Source organism: Macaca fascicularis, chromosome 9 (genome assembly GCF_037993035.2).
Source record: "Macaca fascicularis isolate 582-1 chromosome 9, T2T-MFA8v1.1".
Classification (NCBI taxonomy): Eukaryota; Metazoa; Chordata; class Mammalia; order Primates; family Cercopithecidae; genus Macaca; species Macaca fascicularis.
This window is the reverse complement of record NC_088383.1, coordinates 141,274,360-141,293,980: the sequence shown is the minus strand read 5'-3', so window position 1 is coordinate 141,293,980 and position 19,621 is coordinate 141,274,360. Positions and strand designations below refer to the sequence as shown.

The window sequence follows — 19,621 nt, the reverse complement described above, 5'->3', positions numbered from 1 at the left end:
GTGGAGATGAGATGAGACTCCAGGCCGTGCCTCCTAGGAGTGGTCAGTACCCACCCCAGTGTCTCCCTGGGTCTGCCTCTGGCCTTGGCTGTGTCTTCCCTGCCTTTAAAATAACCATGTTTGTGTGTTGTGGGGGTGGGTTCCAGATGTCAGATTCCCCACAGAATAAGTGAACATGAGGCTGGGGTAAAAGTGGGTAAAAAAGTGAAATGTTGTGAACCAGTGGGTGTCCTAAACCTGGCTCCAGGACACAGGGCCTTGCAGTGAGAGCCATGTGCAGGCCCTTCATGGGTGCAGCACACTGGGGGTACAGACCTGGGGACACAGGCTTGGGGGTACAGAATTGGGGACGTAGGCCTGGGGACACAGGTGGAGGCAGCTGCTGGCCTGGGAGTCATCTGGAGGGGCTCATCCTGGAGGCCAGTGGGTGACATTGTGGGACCCCCCGTCTTATGTGTATGGAGAATGTCCTGGGTTTGAAAGGCAAGTGGAGGCGGTCTGGAAAGCCCATCAGAATCCCTTTCCTTGGTGTGGATAGAGGCTCCCTGGGCAGGGTACATGGGCAGGTCTCATGAGTGACAATTGGGGGGCCGTCCTTCTCCCGGAAGGGCTTGCAGGTGTGGGAAACAGTGCCTTCTGCAGCTTTGCATAGGCCTGCGGAATGGCCCTCGTGCTGGGCGCACGCACTCCCAGGCCACTCAGGTCACGGTGGACACAGCTGCAGCCCTCAGCCTCCTCTCGTTCATCTTGGGGCCGTTTGCAAACTCCCCCAGGCTTGCCCAGTGAGTGTCAGCAGGGCCGACGCCCCTGTCCTCTGGAGACGTGGAGCAGGGTGGAGGGGAACCAGGAACAGCTGCCCACGCGTGCATGGCTTCCCCAAAAACCCCGGGCCTGCCTGTTTGGGGGTGTTCACGGGACGGAGCAGCTTTCAGTGGGGGTGGCCGGTGCCCGGGACGGCAGCCCAGTGGAGTCGGACTCAGGCGTGTGTGGCTCGTTCTTGCTGTGTCCCTGCTGTGGTGGGCGCCTGCCTAATCCTGTAACAGTCCTGGGAATAGGACGTGCGTGACCCCAGGCCCATGTCTTCACTGACTGGGGCTCAGCCCCTCCTGCCTCGCATAGGAGCGAGAGTTCAGCCCGCCCCACGGCGACCCTCTTCTAGGGTGAGGGGCCCTGGCAGCATCGGGGTGGGGGGTGTTGAGGTGGAGGAGCTGCTCTGGGGTGGGGGTTTGTGCCACGTGGGGCCTTCCTGCCACCTCACCAGGTGTCCCTCTGTTTTATTCTGCAGTGAACTTTGACCACTTCCAGATCCTTCGGGCCATCGGGAAGGGCAGCTTTGGCAAGGTAAGGCAGGGCCTGGCGTGGGGATTGGGCTGAGGGCTGAGGGGGCAGAACCGTGGAGTCGGACGTGCTGTTCCCTGAGTCCACCTACCCCCATCCTCCTCAGGAGAAGCAGCCTCACCCGGGCAGAGGCTCCAGGTCCTTTAGGGAGGGCGTGGGCACACCTCCCATGGAGGCAGCGGGCTGTGCCGCCGTCAGACTGGGCCCCATAGTGTCACCAACACCACAGCGTCCACGAGCCACGGGGACAAAATCGCAGCTTTGGCTGAACCGGAGCCCAGAGGCCGGGCTGTGCCTACGGCTGCTCCTCAGGGCCTGCAGGGGACAGGATGGAGGGTGGGTGCTGAGCGTGCATCCTCAGCTGGGCCCTGTCCTCTTCCCCATCCCTGTCTCCAGCCGCGTCCAGAATGCCCGGCTGCTGTCCTCCACGTGGGCCTGCTGGCTGGCCTGGACGGAGCCCGTTCCTTTACGCTCCTTTTGTTTTGTCTTGGCCAGACCTAACTTCCTGATTGCCGCCTTGTAATATCTAGAGATCAGGGGCAATTATAACTCAAAGAGGCTTAACAAGCACTCGGGAAAGGTTGAAATTAGCCCTCCGGCTTCTGCGCGCGGCTCTGTTGTGGATGAATCACTTCTGAATGGACAGTTCTTTTCAGCTGTCCCGGGAGGCTTAGCAGATGGGCTCTGCCTCCCTCCCGCTCCTGGCTGTACAGCTGCCTGGACACTGTCTATTTAAGCCCCATAAGCCCTTTTTAAAGCGATTGCCGGGCTACTGGAGTATAATGCGTAGGGTATTTGAATGTGATTAATTACCTCCATTTCATTGTATCGCAAGCCATGGCTCTGCTAGGTTACTTGCGGCCTGGGGTGATGAAAAGTCAGAGCGAATGAGGCCCTTTGCGCAGTGCGTTGAGAAAGCTCCCGTGCACCGAGGAGAGAGTGCTTTTGAGTCCCTGCGTGTGGGGAGGCGCCCGTGGACCTGCACCGTTTTGTTGCCGGTGAGGCCTGTTGAGCGTCGAGGTGAGGTGCTGAAGCTGGCGGAGTCCGTCAGAGACACTCAGGGCTGTTGGGACTGCGTCAGACCCTCCTGTCCTCCCAGCTGAGCCTCAGTTCTATTCCCCAGGCCTACAGCCGGTGCACAAGGGGCAGGCAGGATGGAGTTTGGGGGGGACTGCTCCCCTCTGGCAGCGGAGGACGGCAGCTGCGACGGGGTTCAGGAGAGGTGGCTTAGGGGGACCCTGGGAGTCACCAGGCATCCAGAGATCAGGTTCAAGGAGGGAGGCTGGGAAGCCTGGGCCTGGCCAGCACATCTGGAGAGGGCCAGGCCAAGGGCGTCTGAGGAGCAAAGACCTGCCCTGGGGAGCGAGGCTGGTGGGTGCAGGTGCTGTTTCCTGGGGGCCCTGGCGTTTCCCCATTGCCCCCGTTGCCCCCACCTCTGCTGGCCCTATACCCCTGCCTGGGGATGGTCCCCTCCTTCTCATGAGCACAGGTGGGCAGCCTTAGCCCTGCCACCGTCTGCAGACCCCCCCAGGGTTCTGCTCCTCGGACCAGTTCTTAAGAGGCTCGGGAAAGCCAGCTGGCCCAGAAATGGGCAACTGTGGAGTGTGGGGAACAGGAGGGAGTCACTGGGTGCTGTGCTCGGATGCAGGGTAATCGTGCACCTGGAGGGTTCCTTCTGGCTCCCAGTTAGGCCTCCTCATCAGGCCTGCAGGGGCCCTGTGCAGCACTTGCGGATGGATGCCTGGCACCGAGGGGAGGGTGAGGTGACGCCTTTCACTGACCTGGAGGGGTCCTTCCAGTTCTTTCACTGGCCGAGGCAATGACCCCATAGCCGAAAGGATGAGGGCTGAGAAGGGCGGCTCTGAGTGTGATTGGGCTGTAGCTGCATCTGCTCACACGTGGCCTCAGTTCAGAGGGGCTGCAGCAGCAGAGGCCCCAGCCACCCCTGTTTCCCTGCAGGAGGTGGTGGGCCCAGGCTTAGCTGCACCCAGGCCCTGCCAGTGTTGGAGCCACCTGTGAAAATGGCTCCGGGTCAAGGGGTGGGATACCCTGGCAAGGCACCGGAGCCCACCCGTTCAGGACGGCACAGCGTTTGGAGTCCGACCGGGTAGAGTCCGGTCCTGCCAAATGGCCGTGGTACAGCTGCTCTACCTGCTGGGGCCACAGCTCCACTATTGGGGCCGCCGCTCCTGGAAACAGATTATCTAGACCTAGCCCTTGGCTTTTGTTTTTGTTTTCAATTTTTAAAAAATTACAGTGAATTACACATAACAAAATTTACCATTTTCACTGTTTTGAAGGCAGCTCTGGGGTCTGAAGTACATGGTGCCCCCCAGTTCTGTCCAGCTGAAAGTGGTGGCCTTAGTTAATTCCAGGACTAACCACTTAGCGGGAGGAATCTAGACTTGGAGAAAATCTCTTTCTTCCTGCCATGGACATTCCTCCAGCCTGCCCTCCGCCCCTGCCTGCCCCCTCACCCGGCATAGACATTAATCCAGCCCACGTTCCACCCCCGCCCCGCCCCACCCGGCATAGACATTCATCCAGCCCACGCTCCACCCCCGTCTTGTTCCCACCCAGCATAGACATTCATCCAGCCCACGCCCCGCCCCCGCTCCCCCACCCTGGCATAGACATTCATCCAGCCCACGCTCCGCCCCCTCCCCGCGCCCCCGCCTAGACATTAATCCAGCCCACGCCCCGCCCCCGCTCCCCCACGCGGCATAGACATTCATCCAGCCCACGCTCCACCCCCACCCCGCCCCCACCCGGCATAGACATCCAGCCCACACTCCACCCCTGCCCCGCCCCCACCCGGCATAGACATTTATCCAGCCCACGCTCCACCCTCGTCTCGCTCCCACCCAGCATAGACATTCATCCAGCCCACGCCCCGCCCCCCACCCAGCATAGACATTCATCCAGCCCACGCTGCGCCCCCGTCTCGCTCCCACCCAGCATAGACATTCATCCAGCCCACGCCCCCCCCCACCCAGCATGGACATTCATCCAGCCCACGCTCCGCCCCCCACCCAGCATAGACATTCATCCAGCCCACGCTCCGCCCCCGTCTCGCTCCCACCCAGCATAGACATTCATCCAGCCCACGCCCCCCCCCACCCAGCATAGACATTCATCCAGCCCACGCCCCCCCCCACCCAGCATAGACATTCATCCAGCCCACGCCCCCCCCCACCCAGCATAGACATTCATCCAGCCCACGCCCCCCCCACCCAGCATGGACATTCATCCAGCCCAGGCTCCGCCCCCGCCCCGCCCCCGCATAGACATTACTCCAGCCCACGCTCCGCCCCCGCCCCGCCCCCGGGCCGCTCTGTGTGATTAAATTGTGCCTGGCACCTTCTCAGCTTCCAGCTGGCAGTGTCTGAGAAGGCCTCGGTGTCTGAGAAGCCCCCTGCCTCCCCAGCGCTGCCTAATTGTGCTTGTTCAGAATCCAGGACAGCGAATTCCAGCCTCAGGCTACGGTTATCTCAGGCTGCGGGCTGTGATCACAGGAACCACGGGTGGGGGCAGCCCCTTCCCACGTCCTTCCGGAGCTGGTGGGTGGTTGGCTTGGATGCTGCTGCCCCAGGGAGGAGGGGAGGTCGCTGCCCCAGGATTTCTCTGGGACCAGGCTTGGCTGGGGGGCGCAGACCAGTGCAGGTTGGGCCGGGCATGAACCCCAAGTCCATGCCGAGTCCCGGCCCCTCTGGCCTGTCAGGCGGGCCCCATCTCTGGACACAAGTCTGTTAAAAGCCGTTGACTTTCCGGGCTGTGGTTCCCCTGGGTCGGGGTACAGCGTTTTCCTGTTCTTTGGGCCAAGGTTTCCTGAACCAAACGCGCCGTGGAGGAGCTGCCCCTCCCGCTGCCTTCTGAGGCTGAGCCGGGTCTGTGCAACGTGCTGGCAGTGGGCACGGGGGCAGGAGGAAAAGCATACGAATTTATTGTTAGTGTTACATGTGCGGGGCATCGTGGGGGAAAAAAGAAAATACCCAAAACAGTGGTGGGCCCCGAGGGCTGGCGGGCAGGCTGGGAGAAGGTGGAGTGGGGGCTGCGTGGGGGGCACACAGCTTTAAGGGACGACTACAGGGCCCCCAGAGACGCAATGGGGACTGTGGTGGTTTGTGACTGAGCCTGAGGCGGGGGTGGATCTTGGACTCTCTCCAGGGGGAGGGTCCCTCTTCCTGGGCTGGTGGATCTGCAGAGGGGGGCTGAGCTGGCAGTTCCTCTTGGAGGGTCTGTCTTCAGACAGATGAGGGGAGTTCGGAGAGAACCCCCCCCCACCTCAGGTGCTGTTTTCCAGTGGCTTCTGCTCCAAATAGTCAACAAGGCAGTCTGGTGGTGCCACCAGAGCCCCTTCACCACCCATGCCCTTCTGTCCTCCTGCTGCACTCCCCCCACCTCGGGTCCTGCTCCACTGGCCCCGTGCCCCAGTTGCCCTCAGCCGCGCCACTCCCAGTAGCTCCCAGCTCACGGCCCCTCTCAGAGGACGACAGACCCTGGCCCCCATACATGCTGGAAGGCCGTCTGCACCCAGCGCTGCCTCATTCACGATCAGGGCAAGAAACATTCTGTTCCGGGGAGAATGGAGTCCATTTGGAATTCAGCTTTTTTTTTTTTTTTTTTTTTGCTTTTTTTTTTTTTGAGTCAGGGTCTCCCTCCGTCACCCAGGCTACAGTGCAGTGGCGTGATCTCGGCTCACTGCGACCTCCGCCTCCCAGGTTCAAGTGATTCTCGTGCCTCAGCCTCCTGAGTAGCTGGGACTACAGGTGTGTGCCCCCACAGTTAACTTTTTTTTGTATTTTTAGTAGAGACGGTTTCGCTGTGTTCGCCAGGCTGGTCTCAAAGTCGTGACCTCAAGAGATCTGCCCGTCTCAGCCTCCTACAGTGCTGGGATTACAGGTGTGAGCCTCCACGCCTGGCTGGAATTCAGCACTTTTAAATCGGCAGGCTCGAGGTCTGGAACTGCTTGTGGACAGCCTGTTGCGGGTGTGGCCGTGCGCAGGCCTCTCTCTGGGCGTCCCGCACTGTCCCCTGCAGGGTGTGCTGACTAGCGAGGCGCAGTATTCCAGAGCCTCTTCTACGCTCTGCCAAAAATGCCGGCTCTTCCCTTGTGTTTATTTTTCCACATGGATTTTTTAATATGTCTTGTCAAAATCGAAAGTAACCCCGCTGGGATGTGGGTAGGATTTACGTTTTCAGATTAATTGAGAGCAAAGTTGAGATCTTACCTCTCTAGGGGTCTAGGGCCTTTTACCCAAATAGGCTACTGCTTTTTTATATTGATTCTTCGTATTTTGCTATGTTTATGCTACGTTGTTCCTGCAGTTATTATTTGTTACGTTGTTATGTGTAACTTTTTGCTACTGTGACTAAGAGACTTTATTTTGTAACTTTTCGCAGTGTTAAATTGTCAGCTTTGTTCCTGAGCCGCGTGGCTCTGCGTCCTGCCTTCTCGCACCTGTCAAAGGGGCAGTGGGCGTCCTCTGGAGCCACGGTCGTGCTTCTGGCTGGAGGAGTTGAGTGGGCTGGGCCTGTGGCTCTTGTACCTAGCCTGGGCAGCAGGTGTGGGTGGAGGGTCGGCTTTGGCTTTGCCAAGCTGTGGCTGGTGCTCCTGGGAATAACAGCCAGACCCCCACTTAACTAGGAGTGTTTTGGGTGTGAGGTGCTAAGTGCTGGGAGATCACATGTTCCTGTTGACATCTGTAGGGGCAGAGGCTGGGTTTCCACTCGGCCAGAATGCTGCAGGGAGCACCAGGACGCCAGCTTGGTGGTGTCTGATGGGCACAGCTATCAGGAGGCAGGCGTGTCTCTAGGGGTGTAGTGCTCCTTTGGGGGTTCGAGAGCCCCCTGCCCAGATGGATTTCTTGGTGGCACAGCTGGCTGTTGGGCAGTGGTTATAGTTGGGTGCAGCCCCACCCCTTGACCCTGAGTGGGCCTCTGCTGTCTCCTCTCTAACCCCCCTAGCTGGCTGGGCTCCTCGCCCTGCCCTGCGCACCCCTTACCGCAGGCCAACCCCTTTCCGAGAGAGAGAGAGAGGGAGGCACAGGCACATGGCGTCCGCATTTCCCAGGCTGTGCGGAAAGAACTAAGAAAACGGAGGTCAAAAGGCCTTCACCACAGCCCCCACCCACCCTGAGGAACCGCCTGTCCTTGCAGTGACCCCACGTCTCAGGTGAACCCAAGAGAGAGGCAAGAAGAGGGAGATCACGTCTGTGGGTAAAGAAGGGCTGCCTGGCCGGGCTCCCCAGCTCCATGTCCCTGTGCAGGGCCTGTGGGTGTGGCCCCTGGATTCCACCTTGCCTGGGCCCCCTGTGCTATCTCAGCGAGAAGACAGTGCCTGTTGTCACTATGGCAACCTCCAAGCGGCTGCTGCAGGACCACCCTGCCCGGTGTGGCCGTTAACGCAGCGGCTGAGCCTGTGGCCTCTGAGTCCAGGCCGGGAGGAGCTGGTTCTGAGGGTTCCTTACATCCATTGGGGGGATTCGCTGCAGGTGGAGAGCAGCACTGGCCGAGAAGAGCTCGGAGGCGTCTGGGTTTTGGGATGAAACTCAGTTGCCAGCTTGGAGTCATGGGGGTCCCAGACCACCACCTGGGGGGCTCGAGTCAGCGCTGCCTGTAGCCCAGGCTCTGCCCTGGGGGGGTGTCCCTGGGGGGCCTCATGCTCTCCAGGCCACCAGGATAGCAGCTCCACCAGAAGGCAGCCTGGGTGACCTCAGCCTGGCAGGCAGCTCTGTTCCTCACGTTCGCAGCCAGCGGACACTGCTGCCGATTGGAAGCTGGGTGTCCTGGGGGCTGCTTATTTGTGATGTGTGTTCCCATGGTGAGCGATGTCCACCCTGTTCCTGAGATGTCCAGGCCTGGATTCTGGACTTGGAATCTGAGGACCCTGGGTCTATGTGCCGTGGGTGACCCTCACACGACAGCCCCCTAGTGTCCGGGAAGCCTGGCTGAAAGGGAGCCAGCAGTGGCCTCTGAAAGTTGATGACGTCCAGCAGTGTCTGCAGAAGCCCCGTGATGCTGGCCTGCTGCCAGGCTCCCAGGGCAGGGGCTGCTGCAGTCACTGCGGGCGGCTGAGCCTGGGTTTCTCCCCAGACGCCTCTCACTTCGCAGCAGCACAGGCTCTGGCTTCCTCGCCAGCCCGCCGCCCGGCCACCCCGCTCAGAGCAGCAGGAGCCCTTTGTGGCGGCCACAAGTGCGTGGCACAGAATGACCCCCATCTGGCAGGGAGTGTGCGGTGCCCCTGGGGACCTTGCAGCAGTGGTGTTTCTGGACTTCGTTAGTTGGGACTAAGACGGTTGGATACAAGCTTTGGGTTTTTGCTGACTTTGCTGTGGTTTTGTGATTGTGTGTGTGAGATGGGCTCCCCCCGCTTGGGGAGGACCGTGTGCTGTTGCTGGGTCCAGAGAATGTTTACTGGGCTGAACTGACCTGCCCTCCTGTGGGGACCAAAGGAATCTGCTGGCTGGACCCAGGGCCCCAGGACAGGCTGTGGGGAGGTTCAGCGCACACAGTGCTCTTGTCCTGAGCCCTCACACAATCTGTAAAATGCCCATCAGCTTCCCGAGGGTTCTGGCCTGTGGCTCTCAGGAGTGTGGAGTGCAGTACTGGGCACCGCAGACCCTCTCTGGCTTTGGGGTTTAAATGGTTAAGTGCAGCGTGATCTCCCTGCCTTGGACCTCTGATGGGGAGTGCTTGGCCCCACATTGGCCCCACATGTCCAGCCTGGCCCAGGGCGAGGATTTCAGGAGCACTGGGGGCCCAGACAGGGCTGGACAGTCACTCCGGCACTGCAGCCTGGTCTCTGCCCAAGTGTCCACCCAGCTTGCCCCCTCCTCTGCGTGTATGGACGCGTGTGTGCATGCATGTGTGCATGGCTATGTGTGTACATGAGCATGTGTATGTGTGCGTGCATGTCTGTGTGTTGTGTGTGCATGTGCAGATGTGGTATGTATGTGTGTGTGCATGCATGTCTGTGTGTGCATGCCTCTGTGTGGATGTGGTATGTATGTGTGCATGCATGTCTGTGTGTTTGTGTGTGCATGCCTCTGTGTGTGTGTGCATGAATGTATGGGGTATGTATGTGTGGGTACATGCATTGCACATGTATGAACTGTGTTTCCAACGCTTTAATGTCAGGGCTTTGCTGACCCTGGAGAGACTGCCCCTGTGGGGCCAGCCACTTCCTAGAGATCACAAACACTTGCCTTTGGTTGCCTTTCAAATGAAACCCCCAACCCACCCCCAGCTGTCTCCTCTGTGTGCTCCCAGGCTCGGGTCCACATCCCCTGCACGAATCACGGCCTGACCCCAGACGCCCAGGGCAGGCCTGTATCCCCACAGGCCAGCCTCCAGCATGCTCACCCAGCTTTCCCCACCTTTCCCGAGGAAGCCTCCGCCAAGGCTCTGCCCGCGTTTCCCCATCACGTCGTCTGTCTCTGAGACCGTGGTCTTCCCCTGCGTGGCCCCACGGTGTGGCATGCCCCTCCTCCTGTTGGGAACTGTAACAAATGGTCTCATCAATGGCAGGCGTCTCCTGATCTCACTCACCTGCGTAATAATAGAACCTACATTTTAAAGCAAGGGGCGTCTCCTGAATCGTGTGGATCTCTTGGGCCTGCTGTCCAGCTTCCCATGGGGGCCTCTGAGAGCAGCTGCCGAATCACAGTCCTTAGTAGAAGCTGCCTCGGTCCCAAGGAGGCTGCCCCGTGCCCTGACCAGATAGTGGGAGGAAGCCCCCTGCCAGGGCTGCTGGCAGTTCTCCAGGCCTCATCCACTTGCCTGCCACACTGAGGGACCCAGCTTAGCAGCTGCCTTTTCTCTGGGAAGGTCAGGGCTGGAGAGTCTCGGGGGTTCCAGGCTGTGCTAGGTCTGACCACCATGGCTTTGAAGGAGACAGAGATGCTAAGGATTAAACAGACCACCCTCCCCGCCAGGCCAGAGTTGGGACGGGGGATGGCAGCGCTGATCAGAGAACCCAGAGGAACTCTGTGTACACAGCAGCTGCAGGCTCCTAAAAGGTCGGGGGAGGGATCGTGCTCTCCCTGCCATGGGGAAGCTGATTCTGCCAGAGCCGGTTCCGCTCCAGGCTCCAGGGGCAGAGGGGTGAAGCTGCACCAGGACCAGCCCTGCTGGCACACTTAGGTTCGTCTGTGCCTTGCCTTCTGCTTTGGATTCGCCTCCACCACCACTGCAGGACCAAAGAAATCCTGTGTGGGGGCCTCGGTGCAGAGTCCGCATGGAAGAAACGGTTACCACATGCTCCTAAATGGGCCAAAACACGGTGGGAACTTGCCGGGCCCATCTCTCTGGGTCGCCCAGGCTGCACCTTTATGCCTTAAAATAGCTGTTTCCCTCATGACTGATTCAGGAGAAGAAGAACTTTTGTATCCATTTTCTCATTTTCTTCCCTCAACAGGCACGTGCATGGTCCTTGCCTTTGCTTTGGAGCTGCAAGGAGGCTGAGGCCGGAGAGGTGGCCCTGCTGGCCTCAGGTCAGGTCACCTGGCTTGGGAGGAACAAGCACTAGTGGAGGGCCAAGGGGCCCAGCCTGTGAGCCCAGGGACCACAGTCCAGGGAGTGGGAGCCCAGCAGGGCAGGAGCCCAGGGAGCACAGCCCAAGGAGTGGGAGCCCAGGGAGCACAGCCCCAGGAGTGGGAGCCCAGGGAGCACAGCCCAGGAGCACAGCCCAAGGAGTGGGAGCCTGGGGACCACAGCCCAGGAGCACAGCCCAAGGAGTGGGAGCCCAGGGAGCACAGTCCAAGGAGTGGGAGCCTGGGGAGCACAGTCCAGGGAGCACGGCCCAAGGAGTGGGAGCCTGGGGACCACAGCCCAGGAGCACAGCCCAAGGAGTGGGAGCCTGGGGACCACAGTCCAGGGAGCACAGCCCAAGGAGTGGGCATTTAAAACGAAACTGCCCGCCCAGCTGTCAGCTCTGGTCTCAGCAGCCGGGAGGCCGTGGTCAAAGAACAAGGGATCCATCCACCTGTGTGGGTCCCTGAGGGCCGGCCTCACCTTTGGGGGTAGAACTGGGGCAGGAGGGTTTCCGTGATACAACCACAGCGTGGAAGCTGAAGATCTTCTCATACTTACAGACCTTGGCGGGTACATTGCAGGCCTGGTGCCCACAAGCACTTGGAGTTTGGGGGCACAAACAGACAGGGAGTGCAGGGACCCTGGGGCCAACACATTTGTCGGATTCAGAGGAGCTCTGCTTGGTGAGTGAATCCCAGGCACCAGGTCCAGGGTCACACCGTGATTGACATGTAAACTGGCAGGCAATTGTCTGAATGGCCCAGGAAAGGAAACCTCTGTTAAGTGGGAGACTCGCCTCTAAGTTTCTATCTCTGGCCACCAGCTGGAGCCGCTGGGGTGAGTGGGGGATAGTACTGGAAACCGTGTTGAGGGTGACTGAGCCGTTCTGGTGTGGAAAGTTAAACTTGTATTTGAGACTGACCTGAGGCAGCATGACGTCATAGGCACCGCCCCCGGGCCGCCTCCCTGGCTGTCCTGCAGCGAGCCCACGAGTGAGAAGCTTCCTCGCCATCCCGCTGGGCCCACGCATGGCAGACACAGCTGCCCAGTGTGTGTGGGGCCCGTGCACGGTGGGGTTGCCACCTGCCACCCAGCCTCAGCTTCCTTATCTGGACTGGGAGCCCCTGGCCACCCCATCGGGTCACCCCCTTCTGGGAAGCTCATGACAGGTTGTGGCATCCAGGACCACAGGGACATCATTGACCATTTCCGGGGCAGTCGGGCCTCCCCGTGGGCCCAGGTCCCAGCACTGACCACATCCCTCTGCTGACCAGGCCGTCTGCAGGCCCTGCCACCTGGGGAAGGGGCCGGGGTCCTTTCTGTGCTCGTGACTGAGGCCCATGCATGGGTTTCGGGGCCACGGAAGCATTGCCTCCACTCTTCTCTTTTTCTAGTTTTTAGAAGGTGCAACTCACATGGTGTAGAGAGGAGCACAATGACCCCCCACAAGCACCCGGGTCCGGCCTCACCAGGAACCGACGTGGCGCAATCCTGTTTCAGCCACAACCTTCGCCCACCTCCCACCGTGCCCTGGGTGTCCGACATGAGTTCCAGAGAGTGTGTCATTTTATCCATCGATAGTTCAGTGTGTATCTTTAAAAACGAGGACTCTCTTCGTAGCCACTACCACGGTATTTTCCAACCCGGAAACAATGGTCTTTACGATCCCGTCACACTGCGCCAGGCTCGTGTTCCTCCAGTGCCTGTGACTGTCTTCTGATGGCTTCTCTGAGTCAGGATCTGGATGAGTCTGTGCAGGGAGGTGGGCCCATGACCGCCAGTCACCCTGTGGGCCCTGTCCTTGCTGTTTACTTGCTGAGGGCCCAGGTGGCTCCGTGGTTCCGTATCCTGAGCATCCCGTCTGCTTCTGCTGCCCACGTCACCTGGAGGCCTGGGCACTATCCCTTCCTCCTGCCTTCTCCTTCCTTCCAGAAATAACTCTTGTAAGAAAGATTTTGGTTCGTATTTCCATTGGTTGGTTTCTTTTTTTTTTTTTTTTTTTGAGATGGAGTCTTGCTCTGTTGACAGGCTGGAGTGCAGTGGTGCAATCTCGGCTCTCTGGGTTCAAGATATTCCCCTGCCTCAGCCTCCTGAGTAGCTGGGACTACAGGCACGCGTCACCACGCCCAGCTAATTTTTTGTATTTTAGTAGAGATGGGGTTTCACCATGTTGGCTGGGATGGTCTCGAACTCCTGACCTCGTGATCCACCTGCCTCTGCCTCTCAAAGTGTTGGGATTACAGGTGTGAACCACCACGCCCCGCCTGATTTCTTTTAATATATCCGTTTAACCTGCTTTTGGCATCAAGGGTGGCACACCACTCACACGGCTCACACCACTCACATCACTCATGCGGTTCATACCAGTCACGTGACTCACACTACTCGTATAGTTCATACCACTCACAGTTCACACTGTTCACACCACTCACACCAGTCACAGCTTCACCTTGCTTACTCCCCCAGCCGTGTGTCTGGTGTCCCCTGTGCAATGTGCATCCCTGCCCTAGGTCCCAGCACATGGCCGCATCATTCGCCCTGGTGGGTGTGCCACACGAGCTGCCCACCCGCCCCGGCAGGCACACTGCACAAGTCTCCAACGGCTGCTGTAACAAATTAGCCCATGTGCAATGGCTTTGAACAACATAGACTTCCTGTCTTTACCTGACCTCCAGCCTCCCAGGCCTCCCCAGCAGCTCAGGAGAGCCACAGGCTTGAGGCAGCCAGAGGTGCGAGAAGAGGTGGTCCCTGACTGACAGGAACAGATGGCAGCCACACCTGCCCCAGCCACCTACCAACCAGGTAGGGGAGAGCCATGACATGAAGGGGCCAGAAGCTCAGAAGGGGCCATACAGAGCACGGGGTGCAGAGTGTGGAGGGTGAAACCCTTTGGACTCACAGCTCTGCAGAAACAGGTGAGAGGGAGCTCTGGCTGTGAGTGAAGGAGCACCCAGAGTCCCCCCAAGAATTCATAGAGACCTCATCCAGCAGCAGGGATGGCAGAAAAAGCGAAGTGGGCAAACCTGCTAGGGGAACCCCCCGTTTCAGAGGGGACTGCAGCAAGGCATGGGAATGTGGCGGATGAGGAAGGGACATGGAGGTGCCGCCCAGGACTCGGGGATGTATTGAGAGGTGTCAGGAGGGTGCAACGGAGAAACAGCTGGCAGAGCTCCCCTGGAAGCAGCTGTCAAGCTTGGGCGGCACGGAGGGTGGCCCTCAAGATGGGTCATGGACTACGCATATCCTGTGCACAGGTCCTGAGTCCCGGGGCGAGAGGAGAGCTGGGAGTAGCAAGGCAAGGTGTTAAGAGTCTTGGTTATCCCCAAGTGGGAGAATGCACGTGGCCACAGGTTCTCAGCCACTCAGAAGCAGCATCTCCACGCTCCGTTTGAAGATAGCCCAGAATCCCAGACCTCATCAGAATGATCACTTGTGTGCAAGCACCAGAAAACAGTATGTCCACAGTGGTTCCACATTGGCGAGGACTCAGACGGCGCCCCAGCCCATCTGCTCTTCCAAGCCCAGCAAGGTCCCAGCCGGCATGAAGCAGCTGAGGGGTGGCAGCTATTGCTGAAGGAACCGACCTGCAGCTGCAGCAACTGTGTGCCTTAGCCCCACGGCGATGTGCCGATTAAACGAGGGCTTTAGGTGGGAGCTCAAGCACCCCTGCACGTGTGGGCCTGGGAGGTAGCTCCGTCCCCCAGGAAGCTGGTGGGCTGGGTGCCCCTCCCTGGCCATCAACACCTGACAGCCATAGGCACGGAGGGTTCCCAGCCTCTTGGGACAAAGACCCCCCTCTGCCATCTGCAGCAGATGGAAGAAGAGCCGCAATGCCGTCGCAGCATGGCCCCTACAGCTGCCACCCTGGCCCCTCGGTGAGCCCGCCAGTGTCCGCCTCTTCCCAAGAGGTTTGTGGCCTCATGAGGCTTCTTAACTCCACCGGCCGTGGCCTAGGAAGCAGCCATTTAGCGTCAGGGGAAAACCGAAACCCCAAAACTGGTTCCCACTCACCACGTTAGAATCCTGAGCTCAACCAGGGAGAGGGGCCTGGGACACGTGGCCTGTGAGACACAGCTTCTCAGGGACGTCAAGATAACAGCTTCAGGGGGGGCTCTCAGGAGGGACAGGAGAAGAGAAGAGTGGGAGATAGAGCAGCCTTTGGAGTGCACGGGAGCCCAGCTCTGCCTGGGGGACCCCTCTGCCTCCAGTGCCCTCCCCAGAGGCCCCATACTGGGCTGCGCCTTCCTCAGCCACTGCAGACACCTTCTCCAGCCCCTTCCTGGGCACTGACCCTCTCGTTTTTGTGGTGCCCAGCACTGATCCCTGGGAGGAAGCCTGCCTTGCCCTGTCTCGCCCTGCTGTCCCCACGTGCCCAAGCTCCGCTTCTCCTTGGGACATCAGAAGCTCCCCCAGGTAGGATTCGGAGGTGGTTTCATACCGTTTAGAGGCCTTAGGTACTTGTGGTCAGGCATTTGCTTCTGGGGAACAAAAATTACTGGGAAAGAGGAAGAGCTTGGGTGAATCACTGAAATCTGCAAAATGCGTGAACAGCATCCAGTTGAAATGGCGTCACGTGGCTGCAGGTACCAGCCTGTTGCAGGTGGCGCCGTGGCCTCCCTGTCAGTGGCGCTTCATGGGGAAAGCCCAGGGCTCCGGAGCCCGGCGTTGGCTTGTTCCTCTTCATGGCGAGACCTCTAACTCCATGTCCTCTTTGGGTTTAAGTTGATGATTGGAGGAAGCAGCCGGGAAAGCTGGGACCAGTTTCCTGGAGGAAGTGGTTGAGTAGGACCTGCCTGCCCTCAGCCCCTCAGGCCTGGTCATAAAAGGCCGCTGGGTTTCCAGTCTTTTTTGTAAACACTGCTGTGTGTGATCTTGGGTGCTGATGTCCCTCCAGACAGAGAGACTGCACCAACCCCAGGGCTTTACGCCACCGTTCATTGGAGCCTCCCGCATCAGGGGCCCGAGGGAGCCTGATGGACCTGCCCTCTGTTGTGTTCACCTAAGAGCACTTTGCTGTGATTGACTTAATCAAATCCATTTCAACGGAAAACCCCACACCACCCCCAAACCACCTTGAGCGTGCCCGACGGTCCAGGCCTCGGAGGGGGAGTCCTAGTAATAAGGGGCGGGGCCAGGCTCCCCACCTGCTGGCCTGGGTCAGAAAGCGGTGAAGGGGATTGGGGGAAGTGGGCTGCTGGGTTGCCACGTGCTTGGATGAGGGTGCAGCGTGAGCCCGGTGAGGCGGCTGCCTGAAGGCGTGAGCCCGGTGAGGCGGCTGCAGGCGTGAGCCCCGGTGAGGCAGCTACCTGCAGGCGTGAGCCCGGTGAGGCGGCTACCTGCAGGCGTGAGCCCGGTGAGGCGGCTGCCTGAAGACGTGGCCGCGGGCGGTCAAAGCCTGCAGGGTGTTCTCAGGGATGCGTACACACAGGAGGAGCGAAGAAAGTGAGTTTCCCGCCAGAACCAAGTTCCGTAACTCAGGGTCTGCAAACAACAGAAGTGTCTCTTGTAGTCCTGGAGATGGGAAGCCTGAGACCTGGCAGAGTGGGTCCTCTGGGTGGCTCCGTGGGAGAACCCGCTGTGCCTTCTCCTGGCGTCTGGTGGCTGCTGGCCACTCGTGGCGTCCTCAGCTGCTGCCGCGTCACTCCATCCCCAGGCCGGCATCTTCACATCGCTGCCTCGCCCCCATGTCTGCGCCGTCTCCTCGCCCCTGCACCCGCGCTGTCGTCTCTTTTCTGTCCTATGTAAGGATGCCTGTCATTGGCTTTAGGGCCCATCCCCATTCAGGGCCTCCAGATCCTCAACTTAATTACATCTTCAAAGACCTTTGTTCCCAATAAGGCCACATTCCGAGGCTCCTGGTGGCTGTGTCTTTTGGGGACACACTCGGGCCTGCTGCCGGGGGTCGAGGCATTCCCCCCAGGGTCTCCAGGGAGCGACCATGGCAACTCAGCCTGCCCTGCCAGTCCCTCGCATGGGGCTGGCACAGAGGAAGACTTACAAGCTTTTCTTGAACTGCAGTTGAGCTGAGAATGTTCCAGAACACAGAGCCCAAAGACTCGGGAGAGCTGGGTGTAACCCTCTGCCTCCCCTTGCTCCTCAGGGCAGCTCCTCCCACAGGGCCAGGCCAGGGGCTTCGATCGTGGCTGGTGACTCCACTGTCCAGGGCAGTTTGTTTCCCAGGTGGGGTAACAGGCTGGAGGGAACTGGATCTGCTTTGTTCTGGTGGACAACGGAACTGTGGGTGTGCGAGGCCAGGCATATGTGTGCGAGGCCAGGCCCTGACTCGAGGCAGCTCTTCTGTCCCTGCTCCCTGGCTGCGGGTGACAGGATGTGTGTGATGGGGGGAGCAGGCTTGGGTCACAGGGCCAAGGGGCTGGCCCCAGATGGAGCCCAAGCCCTGCGCTTGGGAAAGCAGGTGGTCCTGGGTGAGCTCGCTTGGCAGGAGGATGAGGTCCTGTCTGGAGTAGATACCTGGTCAGTGTCTGCCGCACCTGTGACTGGGCCCAGAGGGCATGGGAAGCCCAGGTGCCCTGTCTCCTGGTGAGTGGGCTGTGGGGGTTTAGCACCCCAAGGGAAGGCATGTTCTTCCAGAGATTCCTCCATAAGAACTGAGCTGCAACGTGAGCGGGAGGGGCAGAGGGACCCTGGGGAGGGTTCGGTGGCTTGGGCAGGCGGCTTTTCTGAGGCTTTGCACAAGGGACAGAAAGCCCGAGGCTTGGGACTGGCTGGGGACGGCCTTGGGCTCTGGGCACTGGCGCTGCTCCAGGCAGAGGTGGGCTCTGCAGCTCCCCTGCCAGCTTCCCCCCAAGCAGCAAGAGCCCTGGCCCCAGCCAGTGCCCCCAAGTCAGGCTCCTGAGGGGCAGAGGGTGGGGGCCAGATTTTCCACCCTGTTTGTCTCACAGCCTATCTGGTCCCAGCCCCAGGGCAAGAAACAGCCCTTCGGGAGCAGTTTCCAGACCTGCAGTTGCCACCTTGAGCATGCAGTGGCCGTCTGCGGGAGGCCACGGGTGCTGGGGCTGGCACGGGAGAGCACTGCTCCTTCTGTGCCTGTGCAGTGCGGCTGGGGCTTCCGTCTGGAGCACGGGACGCCTCTGCCTCCTGCGGCCGTGTGCGTGGGAGGAAGGCCGTGCTGCTGAGCCACGCGACTCTGCCCCGTTGGCAGCGGGAAGCAGCAGGAGAGGGTCCTCGGAGCTGAAGTGGGCAGCCAGGGGCTGCTACAGCTTATGCTCACTGTCATTCTGAAACCCTCAACTGGCTTTCAAAATAACAATTTTAAAAATGGTCGCAGGAAATGCAGGAAGTTCAGGAGAAACCCAGCCCAGCCCTCCCAAGGCAGCCTCATTCAAGCTCAGTCTCCGTCTGTTCTCGGGCTACCTGCAGCTGCCCCCGCTCCTCGAAGGTGTGGCCGTGTGTTCGGGAGCCCCCGTCAGCACATGCGCCTCTGGGTAGCCCCCAACACAAGGCTCTTCCTGTCCCTCCAGGCCCAGCTTTCCCCACCCACCGGTCAGGGAGGTGCTGAGGCCACGCCTGGTGCCAGCTTCTTGGCGAGGCCACACTTAGAGCCCATGGTGCCAGGCCAAGTCACTGTCTCCCATGCCATGGTGCCGCAGCTGGATCCACCCAGGCCACTGCTCGGCACCATCAGATGTGCTTTCCTGGTTTGGGCCAGCCCTGTGCTCTGTGCACAGTGTGACTCCCAGTGGCCCCCAGGGGGAGGGAGGGTCACCACTTTGCGTCACAAAAGGACTGAGTCTCAGGGAGGGGCCTCCAGTAACAGCCCCGGAGCCAAGATGTGACTGAGACAGGTGCCTCCAGGGCCACACACTAAGCAGTACAGGAATCTCTGGGGGCAGACTCATGGCCTCTAAAACACCCACGTTCAAATCCCCAGAACAGACGTGTTACTGTTTGTGGCAGAGAGGGATGAAGGTTGCACATGGAATTCAGGCTGTTAATCATCTGACTATTTTTTTTAGAGACAGAGTCTCGCTCTGTCACCCAGGCTGAGTGTAGTGGTACGATCATGGCTCACTGCAGCCTCAACCTCTCATGCTCAAGCAGTCCCCCCTTCTCAGTCTCCTGAGTAGCTGGGACTACGGGTTGTGCCACAACGCTTCCAGGGCATGTGACCAGGAGCCGAGGGCCGTCTGTGGCCCACCTTGAGATCCAGAATCGTCCAGTTCCTCCTGGTCCCCCGCTGGGCTCCAGCTCCTTGAGGACCAGATAGCAGAGGTTGTGGAAGGCCTTGGAAATGGGTCTGGGTTACCTGTCCTCTCCCAACCTGGGAAGGTCTCTCCCAACCTGAGTGGGAGACAGGGGTGTTGGCTCTGCTGCTTACAACTTTGTGCCTTAATTCCTGGCTTCCCATTGGGGATCTTTGTCCTTAATTCTGATTGACATTCCTTGGCCACAAGGGACCCCCAGCTCATTGATGCTTCTCACCCTTTGCCTCACTTTGATCCTCACTGCCAAGCAATTAGCTGTGCATTTGCAGCATCAGTGTTGACACTGACGATCCGTGCTCAGAGGGCACGGTGCCTGAAGAGCTACGTGGGGACCGGTGCCATGGAGGCGTCCTGCTCTGGTGGCAGCGGTGGCCCCCATGCCCCATGCTCACTCCGTGTGTCTCCTTGCAGGACAGGGTGAGGGGCCTTGGCCTCACAGTGTTGAGACGGGAGGCGGTCTCTGGAGTGTGGAGTGATGCCTGTCCAGGGTGAAGCTGCAGCCATGGTTGATGAGGCTTCCTGGG

The 19,621-nt window shown here is 59.8% G+C and overlaps 1 protein-coding gene across 12 annotated transcripts in view; it reads left to right on the top strand.

Annotated features, from left to right (window-relative positions):
* Positions 1–19,621, top strand: part of STK32C (serine/threonine kinase 32C) — a 127,327-nt gene that overhangs the window by 86,465 nt on the left and 21,241 nt on the right. For 11 of the 12 annotated variants that reach the window (XM_065521641.2, XM_045362288.3, XM_074003113.1 and 8 more), the window contains one exon: positions 1,286–1,341. The exons of the other annotated variant lie outside the window; for it this stretch is intronic. In XM_065521641.2, the coding sequence (XP_065377713.1) occupies positions 1,286–1,341 (56 nt within the window). The remainder of the gene's footprint in view (positions 1–1,285; positions 1,342–19,621) is intronic. 12 annotated transcript variants of the gene reach the window in all.